General features: G+C 55.5%; 2 protein-coding genes and 1 long non-coding RNA gene across 3 annotated transcripts in view; 2 read left to right on the top strand and 1 right to left on the bottom strand.

The window, feature by feature from the left end:
- Positions 1–49: 49 nt before the first annotated feature.
- On the top strand, positions 50–3870 carry PDZD3 (PDZ domain containing 3). The gene is made up of 10 exons (XM_048328945.1): positions 50–353; positions 967–994; positions 1213–1277; positions 1487–1698; positions 1836–2022; positions 2105–2241; positions 2315–2519; positions 2677–2873; positions 2975–3145; positions 3318–3870. The coding sequence occupies exons 1-10, from the start codon at positions 338–340 to the stop codon at positions 3360–3362; spliced, it is 1263 nt and encodes a 420-aa protein (XP_048184902.1). The 5' UTR covers positions 50–337; the 3' UTR covers positions 3363–3870.
- A 1150-nt stretch (positions 3871–5020) lies between these two features.
- On the bottom strand, positions 5021–6002 carry LOC125338263. The gene is made up of 2 exons (XR_007208236.1): positions 5742–6002; positions 5021–5413 (listed from the first exon to the last, which is right to left on the bottom strand). It is a non-coding gene; the product is annotated as an uncharacterized LOC125338263 (long non-coding RNA).
- A 241-nt stretch (positions 6003–6243) lies between these two features.
- CBL (Cbl proto-oncogene) overlaps positions 6244–11336 on the top strand; it is a 37694-nt gene continuing 32601 nt past the window's right edge. The window contains exon 1 of the mRNA XM_048328718.1: positions 6244–6502. Within this exon, the coding sequence (XP_048184675.1) occupies positions 6356–6502 (147 nt within the window). The 5' untranslated portion in view covers positions 6244–6355. The remainder of the gene's footprint in view (positions 6503–11336) is intronic.

The raw sequence follows: 11336 nt of genomic DNA, 5'->3' as shown, positions 1-11336 counted from the left end.
GAATGTGGAGCTGCCCCTCCAGCAGCTGGAGCGGAGGGTTCTGCCCCTTCCCCATCTCACAGGGTGTGCGTGGAGCAGCCCCCCTCTGCTCCAGTGCTGAACCAGTCACTCTTCCCCTCGTGTGTCCCCCTGGAAGCCACCAGGAGCTGTCCACACGCTGGGTGTCCCGGGGTGCTGGTCCCTGCTCCCAGCTCTGACTGGCAGTGCCCTGGGGCTGGGAGGGCAGGGGAGACCTCTGGACTGTTTAACCATTAAACCTGGGGCGTCTTGGAAGAGGCGGGGACACTTCCCTGCCACTTCACCCTGTACCTTGCTCCCTCCTGCAATCCCTGCAGCCATGAAGCAAACAAAAGGTACGTGCCGGGGAATCCTCTGGAGACCCTTCCCCATACACACAGGCCCTGCTGCTGCATGGAGCAAGGCAATGCCAGAGCCCAGGCAGCCCGTGGAAGGGAGCTGGAGGCATGCAGGAAAATGTCTCATTGTGGGGATGCCGGGGAGGAATCCCCTCTCCCTGGGTTTGGGGTGCCTTGTGCCCCAAGAGGTGGGGAGGGGTTTTGTGGGGAGGTGTGTGCCAGGGAAGGTCTCTGTCTCCATCTCCTCGCTCCAGCAGCTCTCTGGGGTCCTGGTGAACCTTCTCACCCCTCACTGAAGAGCCTTGTAAACCCCCAGGACTGAGCTCCATCTGCCTGGCCCTGCTTTTCCCTCACTGGGCTGGGCAGTGAGTGCCCATGGGACCTGAGCAGCAGGTCCTGCTGTTGGGAATGCAGGAGGACGTTGGTGACAGGGCCAAGGAACAACCTGTGCTGAGAGACAGAGGGGCTCGGGGGCTGTGTGGGCTTGGCAGACCTCCTCACCTGGCATGGCAGGCTCAGCCTGCGAGTGGACAAGCCTTGAGTGCTCGAGGGTGTGGGGTCTGCTCCCAGCCCACCACCTCCTGTGCTGACCTCTCCTCTCCCTCTGCAGGGCTCGAGGGAGACAAGATGTCCATCATGTAAGTGCTGATCTCCCCTTGGCCAAGGCCTTCCTGGGGTGCAGGAGAGATGTGGGGAATGGTCCAAGAGGGAGATGCCCTCTGGCTTTCCCCAAGGAAAAGGAGGCACAGGCCCCAGCTAGCCCTTTCTGGGAGGAACAGGCTCCCCAAGGCTGGGGGAGGCAGGGACAAGGCTGTCCTGCACTAAATGTGGCCTCTCCTGCCCTTTATCATTTCAGAAAATTTGAATTTAACCCCAAAGTTGGGATCGACAACCCTGCCTTGACACTGACTGAGGACACGGGTAAATACACACCCTCATCTCCCAGGGCATCCTTCTGTCTGCATGGGGTTGTGGCACCTGGGCACTGCTGGGGTCCTGAGCTCTTTCACACTGGGGGCCTGTGGGAGGTGAACACAGGAGGGATGAGCAGATCTCCAGCCCAGGATGGGGCAGAGAACTCGTGTGAGGATCCCTGCAGGGCCCTGCTCACGGGCTGTGCTCCCACACAGACGGCGAGGGCGTGGGGGAGCCCCGCTTCTACCTCCTGACCAAGGACAACACGGAGACCTTCGGCTTCTGCCTCCACGAGGAGCTGGGCTGCCAGGGCCACGTCATCCGGCAGATCGAGCTGGGGGGGGTGGCCCAGCGCAGGGGGCTGCAGGACGGGGACCGGCTGCTCCAGGTCAATGGCCACTTCGTGGACCACATGGACCACGTCAGGGTAAGCTGGGAGCATCCCATGGGAACGCCTGGATCCCCCCAGCCAGGGGCACAGAGGGTTCATGACCCCTGCTGACCCCAGGGACACCCCATCGGAGGGGAGCACCTGCCCAGGGTTCACAGCCTGGGGCCTTCCAGGTGGTGCAGAAGATCAAGGCCAGTGGGAACCAGGTCCTGCTGGCGGTGCTGGACGGTGACTCCTACGAAGCCGCCAAATCCCTGGGCAGGGACCTGTCCCAGATGCTGCCGGACGACATCCGCCCACGCCTGTGCCACGTCATCAGGGACAAAAGCGGCTTTGGCTTCAGTGTGTCGTGTCCGGAAGGTAAAGCAGGATGCTGGCACCACGAGCCTCCCTGCTGAAGCACCCCACTCACCCCAAAGTGCCCCTTCTGCTCCTCCTGCAGGCACCAAGGGCACCTTCCAGCTGTCGGTGCTGCAGGACGGGCCAGCGGACAGAGCAGGGGTGCCACCAGGCTCCTGGCTGCTGGAGCTCAACGGGGACAGCGTGAAGAGCTACTCCCACACACAGCTCACCAAAAAGGTGCCTGCTCATGGCGTGGAGGGTGAGGGATGGGGCTGAGAATGTCACTGAGCACCCCGTGCTTCCCATCCAGCTTAAGCAGAGCGGCAACAAGGTCACACTGCTGGTGGCATCCAGTGCCGTGGAGGAGTTTTACCGCCTGCGGGGCCTGCGGGTCACGGCTGCCTTGGCAGACACCTCCTGGCTCCCCTTCAAGGTGCGGGAGCTGCACCTGGTGAAGGGCCCTGCTGGCTACGGGTTCCTGCTCAAGGAGGATGCCTGCAGCTCGGGGGGCGTAGGTGAGGGGGCCGAGGGGGGCAGTTTGTACTTGAGCAAGGCACTTGTGAGGGTTGGGAGGAGCCCAGTTGGGACCCTGTCCCCACCTGCACACGGGGGCCAGCAGAGCCAGTTCCTCCCTGCGAGCATCTCCCCCCTCCCTCTGCCCCGCTGTGGCAGGCCAGTTCCTGTGGGATGTGGATGTGGGGCTGCCGGCCGAGCAGGCAGGGATGAAGGAAGGGGACCGTGTGCTGGCGGTGAACGGGGAGAGCATCGAGGGGCTGGACCACGAGCAGACCGTGCACAGGATCCGCGCCCATGAGGACCAGGTGACGCTGCTGGTCATCGACCCTGCTAGTGACGAGTTCTACCACTCGGTAGGTTTTGGGGGCATGGTCCTGCCCTGGCTGGGGAGCCCTGGGGTGGGATGGGGGTCCTCCACAGGGGCTGTGCATCCATCCCTCTTCTGCTCTTCCAGATCGGGCTGTCCCCTCTGCAGTTCTTTGAGGACAGTGACCCTGCCTCGGGCTCCTGCACGCCCTCCCTGCCCTCTTGCAGTGGCTCCCCTGCACTCTGTGATGTTGAGGTGGGACCAAAGGGACCTGTGTCCTGGCTGATGGCTGCTGCCAACAGTATAGAGATCATACAGGTAACTCCTCAGGGCAGTGCTCACAGCCTGGCAGTGCTCTGAGTCCTGCCACCCTCCTATTCTGCCCATCCTAATATTTCCCTGCCACCTGTGGTGGCAGCAGGAGGAGGCTGTGTGGTCCCCTGGCCACGGGGGCCAGGCAGAAAGACCCCTCCAACCTGTGTCCCCACAGAGCCAGCGCCAGGAGGAACAGACGAAGCTGTGTCAGGCGTTCTAACAGCCCAGGAGCCTCTGGACAGGCTCTCCCACACGGCACCTCCACCCAGGCCACATCCAGCCCCTCGGGCCGCAGCACTGCTCAGCATGGACCCTGCACACGCAGCTCCTGTGTCTCCATGCCTGGCTCAGCATGACACTCCCAGGGACTCGTCCCTGCTCACCGAGGATGGCTCTGAGCTTTTATCAACCACAGTGGCAGCTCCTTGTAACCTGACCGCAGACCTGTGTCTCTGCCTGCCCAGCTACCTCCAGGGATTTCTCAGGACATTGCACTGAAGTCCTCACCCAGCTCCAGGCTCTGGGAGTTCCCAGGAGAGCTGAGGCACTGCCCTCCGCACTGTGACCCAGGGGACTTGAGGGCTGGCTCAGATCTGCACACGCATGGACATCTCTCCTGTGCTTGTCCTCTCATGCTCTCCCTGAACCCGTGGGCAGTGAGTGTCCACCACCCACCACCACAGTCCCTGCACCACCCTTTTGGGGTGTGATTAAAGGACAAATCCACACTGCTGTTTGTGTGGGTGATGTTATGGACAGCACTGTGACTTGGCAGCGCATCCCAGGGCCAGATCCATCCTCTCTTCCCAAGCCTGGAGCTGGGCAGTGGATGTGGGAAGCTCTCCAGGTGTGCTGCTGAGGAGGGAGGAGCTGAGAGCCATCCTGGGAGCCCCTGGGCACTGGATCTCCTGGGATTTGAGGGCGATCTCCTGTAGGCATCCCTTGTGCTCCACGGCAAGGGTCATTCCTGAGGGTTCCCCTTGCAGGTGACACATCAGGAGCATCTGTTCATGCCCTGCCAGGGCTGTGACAATGCTGGGGGCAAAGGGACAGGGGGGATCCCACCAGGGGAAGTTTCACCTCTCTGCCGAGCGTGGGGGAGTGAAAATAAGCGTGGAGTTCTGCATGTGGCCAAGAACCACAAACCTCTGGCTGAGGTTTTACCTCGGCCCCTTCTCGAGCACGAACGGAAACGCGATAATGGAGCATCACCCCGTCAGGCAGGGAAGTCGCTGCCTCTGTGGTCTCCTCTGAGCTCAGTGCAGACATCTGGGGTGCAAGGAGTTCCTGGCCAGAGCCTTTGGGAGCTGACAGCTCGGGAGGGAGCAGGGCTGACCAGCTGCAGGGTGGTTTGGGGCTGAACAGTCAAGGGAGAGGTGGGATAAGCTTGGCTGGGAGCCCCCAGCAGCACCAAGGTGTGGGATCCCTGCATCTGTCCCAACAGTACCAAGTGAAACCCTCCCAGGAGTCCCAAGTGAGATAGTCAGAACAATCCCAAGCAAAACCAACCTTTGCTTGAAGTCTCACACGTAGCTACAGCCCCGACGTGGAGTGAATCATGCCCAGGGAAGCAGATAGTCGGGAATGCAATTGCTCAAGCGTGTTCCCTGATCTCTTTGGATCAGAGCCATGGTGATTTTTGTACTTGGCTCTCACAAAGCCAGTGTTGCCCTCCCCAGTTCTCTCCCCAGGTACTTGTGGTAGCGTGGAGCTGGCCAGGGCACCCGCTGGTGGTCAGTCCGGCTTGACTATTAGCCAGAATCCATTAGCACCTAATGGGAAAAGCCTCAGGAACACGGCCTCAATAAACGTTGACATATTTGAGGTCAATATAATCCTTAGGAAAATTTACCCAGGTAATTAAAGCCAGACAAGGAGTTGCCTGTCCCAGAAATATTTACCAAGCTTTACCAAAGGCAATAAAATGAAGACAGGGAGTTTTATAACCAATCCATGCTGCGCTCCCTTGTTGTGTTTAGTGCTGCTTCCTGCTGGCCTGTCGATCTGGCTCCTCAGCAAGTGGCTGCCACAGGGGAAGCAAAGCTCCCTCGAGGAGGCTGGTTGAGGCTGTGCTGTCCAGCCTCCAGGCCCGAGTTTGGGGTGCTCGTGTTCCCCAAAGTGATGTAGCCAAACTGCAGCACCTGCAGTTTTCCTTTGCCCGGTTTCCTGTCGCAGCCCCTGTGGTGAGGCTGCTGCCGTGTGGTACCAGCCACAGCTGTTCTTTGCAAAAGGATGTGTCCTTCTACCTTGGAGAGGAGATGAAAAGAGGATCTGAAGGCAGCAAAGAAACAGAGTATGAGCCCATGCTGTAATTTTTTGAAATTTTTGGTGGTGTCAGCTCTGACAAACTCAATCCTTGGTTCCCTTTAGATTCCCTGGTCCCCTTTTCACTCCCTAGTTCCCTTTTCTCTCCCTTGTCTCCTTTTGACCCCCTGGTTCTCTTTTTTGCCCCTGGTCCCTTTTCCCTCCCGGGTCCCCTTTTCTCTTCCTGTTGCTCTCGCTGCCCCGGTCCTGCTCCTTCTCCCGTTGGAGCCTGGATGTCGGGAACACCCGGTGGGCTCTGCCTTCCCCTGCCCTTGCGGGGAGACGTCTCAGGTACCTGCCAGATGTACTGCCACGCTCTCCTGTTCCCATTCCCTCCCTGCCATGGGGACGCCGATGCTGCTCCTGCCTCGGGCACATCCCTCCCCGGGAGAGCGGGAGGTGCGCCGCCGCTTCCTCGCGTCCGGGCCGTTCTTAGAAAAGGGAAGGCGCCGTCAGGAAAGGGGAAGCGATCCTGTTTCGCAAGCTCGGCGCGGGAAGGGCGGCGAAAGGCCGCGGGTCCCTCCCGGGGGCGGCGGGGCGAGCGCGGCCCCCGCGTTCCCATGGCGACCGCGCCCCGCCCCGCCCCGCCCGCCCCGGCCATGGCCGCCGCGCCGCCCTCACGCCGCCGCACTGCGCATGCCCCTCGCTGCCCCGCCAATCAGCGCCGGCTCCTCCCCGGCGGAGGGGGCGTGACCGGGCGCGCGGGGGGGCGGGCGGCCAATCAGCGCCGGCGAGGAGGGCGGGGCCTCGCTGGAACCGGGCGCCGCCGCCGCCGCCGCCACCGCCCACGGCCGCCGCCGCCGCCGCCCTGCCCGGCCCGGCCCGGCCCGGAGCGCCCTCAGCCCGGTCCCTTCCAGGGCCGCGGCCTCGGTGCCGGACGGGCCCCACGGGCCGGGTGTGGGCGCCCCCATGTCGGCGCCGCTGAAGAAGGGCCCCGGCGGGCTCATCGGGCTGATGAAGGACGCGTTCCAGCCGCACCACCACCACCTCGGGCCGCACCAGCCCGGCGCCGTGGACAAGAAGATGGTGGAGAAGTGCTGGAAGCTCATGGATAAGGTGGGGAGGGCGGTGGGATGGGAGCGGCCGTGGGGGGCTGGGGTGGCTATGGGACTCTGGGGTCAGAGGGGGTCTGGGATGAGCCTGGAGCCGTGGGGTTGGCTGGGAGAGAGCTGTCTGTGGCTCAAAGAGGAATATTTGGGGGGCTGAGAGGTGTGTGGGCACAAAATGGGGTGCAGCGCTTTGGGGGAAGGATGTAGCGAGCATGGAGTGACAGGACAAGGGGGAATGGCTTCACACTGATGGAAGGCAGGCTTAGATGGGGTATTGGGAAGAAACTTTTCCCTGGGAGGGTGGTGAGGCCCTGGCACAGGTTGCCCAGAGAAGCTGTGGCTGCCCCATCCCTGAAAGGGTCCAAGGCTAGGTTGGACAGGGCTTGGAGCAACCTGGGATAGGGAAGGTGTCCCTGCCAGGGGCCAGAACAAGATGAGCATTAAGGTCCTTCCAACCCCAAGCATTCTGTGATTCCATGTGGAAGCTGGTGGAAAGGTGAGCGATAGAGGAGAGGCCAGAGGCTGGATGGGAATGGGATGCCAAGATGGGAAAGTGTGAAGAGAGATCAGCAGCTCTGCAAGGAACAAGCTGGAGGAAGAGGGGACAGTTTGGGATGGAGGATGCAGACTTGCTTAAGAGGATCTGGGATGCTCCCCCAGGGCAGTGGTCACAGCCCTAAAGCTGCCAGAGCCCAACATTTGGACAGCACTCTCAGACACTGGGTGGGATTGTTGGGGTGTCCTGTGCAAGGCCAGGAGTTGGACTGGATGATCCTTGTGGGTCCCTTCCAAGCCAGGATATTCTGTGATATCTGTATATCATATACAGGTATAGATGACGATAATCCTGCAGGTGCTGGGGTTGGCACTGGTGGTGCTGGGAATGGGTAGGGGCTGGTGGGGAGCTGCAGGGGGTGACAGCAGCAGGACAAGGGAGAAATCTAGGATTTGCTCCTTGCAAGGTGTGCCTGGGCCTGTGATACAGGCTGGTGTGTGGGTACTGGATAGTGAAGCTTTGTGGCAGGTCCGGTTATTCCTTTTGGAATGAGCAGGAATGTGTTGCTGCTCTCAGGACAAAATATTTTCCTTAGAACTGAGGAAAAACTGTAAAAGCCTGTAAAGAAACCCTTCTGCAATAAGTACATGTAGTTACAGAAAGATAAAGTATTAACTGATGTTAAACAAGAAAAACTTGTGGCGTGGGAGTTGGAAAGGCCTTCTTCCAGTCCCACACCTTTAGGAGGGGCACGGCTCTCTGGGGTCATTAAGACTCTCCCCTCCTCCTCCTCCTTTTAAAATGCCAGGAAATGGCTTTTGCCGGGGGCAGGGCACCAGACCTTTTGGCCTGCTGGTGTGATGGGATATTTGATTTACTGGCCTGGCTAGGTGTGCTGGTCAATCCAGAGTCTTCAGAAATCCTGGAGAGTTGTCAAGGAATGATGTGGTGAGTGAGTGCAGGCACACAGAAATGGGCACAAAATAAAAATCTAACGTTCTTGTATTTCATTCATACTTCCTGTTCAGCCCTGAAATCAAGGCTAAGCTTGACACGTTGCAGTCTGAAATGTGCATTTTATGGCACTGGGTTCAGCACCTTAAAAGTAGTGCAGAGTAAGAGCATCACCCAAGTTGCCCCCAGGCCTTGGGGACTGTCACCTGGCCACCTTCTTCCCCTCTGGGAGCAGAGCAGGCAGGGCTTTTGGGCATCCCTCATCCAATTGCCCCTCAGGCTTATGCATTCCCACTTTTCCTTCTCCTTCCCCTGCATTGTTTATCCATGCAGTGTCTGAACCTCCTGCAGTAAGTGCTAAAAGCAGGCAGAGCAAATGACTTCTTTAAAGGCATATTAAATTATATTCCTGCCAAGAAATCACTCTGTGTTGGCTAGCTCAACAAAAGCCAGGGTTTATAGTTGTGCCTTGCTGTGCCTGTGATGAGCTTTGATCACCTACAGCGAGACTGGGGCAAAGAAAAAAAGCCTTTTGAGAAGTGCCATTGGCTCTGTTACAGACACTGAGGGCCAAGCACAAGTGCTAATGTAGGGAAGGCAGTTTGGGCATGGAAACAGGATCCTAAATAAGTGTAACCTGTAAGAATGCTGATCTTCATGTACAGAATATGTAGATATGGATGGCAACTTGTATTTGACCTCCTAACCTGCTCTGTTCAAAGGAGAAGACTGGCCTGAAAAAAAAAGCTAATTATCATTCTGAAATTATATTTTGATTATATTTTGAAATGCAGTGGGATGTTTTGTGGGGGGAAATTTCACAGCTTCAGGTCTTTAGAGTGGGTTGGATGTGTGCTCCCTCCACTGACAGAAAAGCCAAGGCTGGTGCTGTATTTGTCACAAGTTACATCAACCTCATTTGACTTCAGGTTTACTCTTAGGCAGCATCCAGAAGCTCTCAGGCTTAAGGTCTTGTTCAGTCTGATTTGTACAAAAGGAAAGATCTGGCTCTGAAAAGCCTTTCGGATTTCAGTTAGATTTCAGCTGTACTTCTGCACACTCAGGAGAACACATCTGAATTAAAATCTTTTTAGTGGTGTAGCAAATTGCCAGTGAAGCTAATGGTGAGAAGGGCTAAATGAATGGAAGGTGTTGAAAATGGGTTAGATTTCTGGGCCAAGAATGTGAAATTCCAGGTGCAGATAAAAAACCTGCTCGTGTGCATGTTTAATAGATGATGTTTTTGCCTCTCAGAGCTGCGTGCTGTGTCTGTGTGGGTACACTACACTCACGACCTCATTTGTTAGTCTGCATAATTAGCTGGTGTTGTCAAAGCATTCGTGCATCTCTGCTTTCGGATGTGACTGATGAATTTCCTATGCAAGTTGATTCTTGTCCAAATATTTCCCCTGTAATGCTCTCCATAAGCTGCCTGACATATTTATGTCTTTCAGATTCTTTCATTTGAAGCCCTAATTTTTTGTCAGTACCATTCCTCCCACAGCTGCACGTGGTCACACAGAGCATGGACATAAAATACCCTTTCCATCCCTGTGGATGTTCCCCTTCAGCTGAATGAGGGGATATTTATGCATTTCTCTGCAGAACAGAGATTTAAATGCAGCCCCCTGGAGTTCCCTGCTGTGGGTGGTATTTGAGGAATAGGTGGGTTAGTCATGAGCTGCTTGGGATGGAGCAGAGGAATGGTGGGATTCATGTGGGAAGGCTTGGAGGAGGAAGAGGAGCTTTGAGATAAAGCTTCTCTAAAGCATTTCCTGATACCATTCAGTTCCTAGAACTGAGACAGAGAAGTGCCACTGCAGGTCACCTTCATTGTGAGTAGAAGAAAGGCCAAACACAAATCCAGCAAGAGATAAGAGATGCTTGAGTAGGTTTTGTTTTGCTGTTGGCTGAAGCTGGAATGAGGTGTGATCTCAGTACAGTTGGCTGTTCAGCTGCTAAAGGAAGGAGAAAAATGAGTTTTCAGAACTGCCCTGGAAGAGAAAATTTTACCTGGGAGTAGCCCCTGGATGCTCGTCAGGCCTGGGACTCTTAAATCCAGAATTAGTCCAGGCAAGCTGCAGATTGTTGAGGGGAAAGATTCAATTCCAGGCCTCAAAGATCTAGATGAGATTGTTTTTCCTAGAATGAGTAGGTAACAGATTCTTTCCTCAAAACTGAGTTGGGGAAACTTGTTTTTGATTACTTTCTCCTCTTGCGTTTGGAAAATGGAAATGGGTGAAGTCAATTTTTGGGTTCTTCACAGGCCCACGTCTCTTCACGCTAAACTTTATTGGTGTGCCTAAAAACCCAGAAATTTCTCCCTAAAAGGTTTGTTCCTGAAACAACAAAGCATAAGCCATGCAAACTTTTAGATGATAATTTAAAACCATGGATTGCTTCTGTTCGTTGCCATCACACCTAAACAAAAAATAATTTGCTGCTTTTTGCTCGATTTCCTTCCACGTTGCTGGTCCCTGTGGAAGGCTGCTGAGGGGCAGCTGTTCCCAGGGCTGGGAACATTCCTTTGGATGTTGTCATGATGCTGCAAGTGCACACGTAGAGAAACAAGGAAAATGCCCCTGCTTTTGTTGCTGCTGTGTTATGAAACCACCAAGTTTGCTCAGGAGGCAGCAGTTCCTAATTATGCAGTGTTGTTTAACTGCTTATCTTAGCTAATTTTGGTCTGCTTGGTAAATAAAGAAGCTGATTTGATAATAAAATACCAGCAGCTTTGACCTTTCCCTTGACTGTTTGAGGCATCTACAAGTCACTTCTTGGGAGGCATTTTACAGGGGCTCTGAGAATGAGCAGTTTGCAGAACTCTCTGCTGCTGTGGGGAGATTGTTCTAATTGATACCAAAGTCTGAAATGCAGCAGGTCTGCTGCTCCCAGAGCTGGGTATTTTCAAAGGGTAACAGCCAAATGGTTCTCTATTTCCAGCTGGCTGAGGGCAGTGCAGACTCTGCTTGCTCAATGTGGCTTTCTCCTCGGAGCTGACAGTGTTTGTTAAGGTTTTAAACCCACTGTATAATAAACAATTTCTGCTGAAGAAAAGGTTTTGCTGCCCAGAGCACAGCTCAGCTGGGTCAGAGGAGCGTATTTAGAACCTATTCATGCTCATAGTGAAACTATTTTTTTTTTTTCAGGGGACAAATGTGTTGACTTAATTTGTTGATATGGTTCATTGTACAATGTTCACAGGCTCCAAGGAAGCAGCAGTTGAGGCATCAGCATCAATTGACTAAGTCAGCTGTCTGCCTGTTCATCTCTTTATCTTAAGACCATGGCAACCTCCTCAAAATGGAGGGAAAATTTTGGTAGTTTGTTTTTCCCGTGTATTCTTGCAGAGGCTTTTTTAGGTGTTCATTTTTTTTTTTTTTTTACTGGC

Source organism: Corvus hawaiiensis, chromosome 25 (assembly GCF_020740725.1).
Source record: "Corvus hawaiiensis isolate bCorHaw1 chromosome 25, bCorHaw1.pri.cur, whole genome shotgun sequence".
NCBI classification, from domain to species: Eukaryota; Metazoa; Chordata; class Aves; order Passeriformes; family Corvidae; genus Corvus; species Corvus hawaiiensis.
The sequence above is the reverse complement of the archived record's forward strand: the minus strand, read 5'-3'. Positions and strand labels throughout refer to the sequence as shown.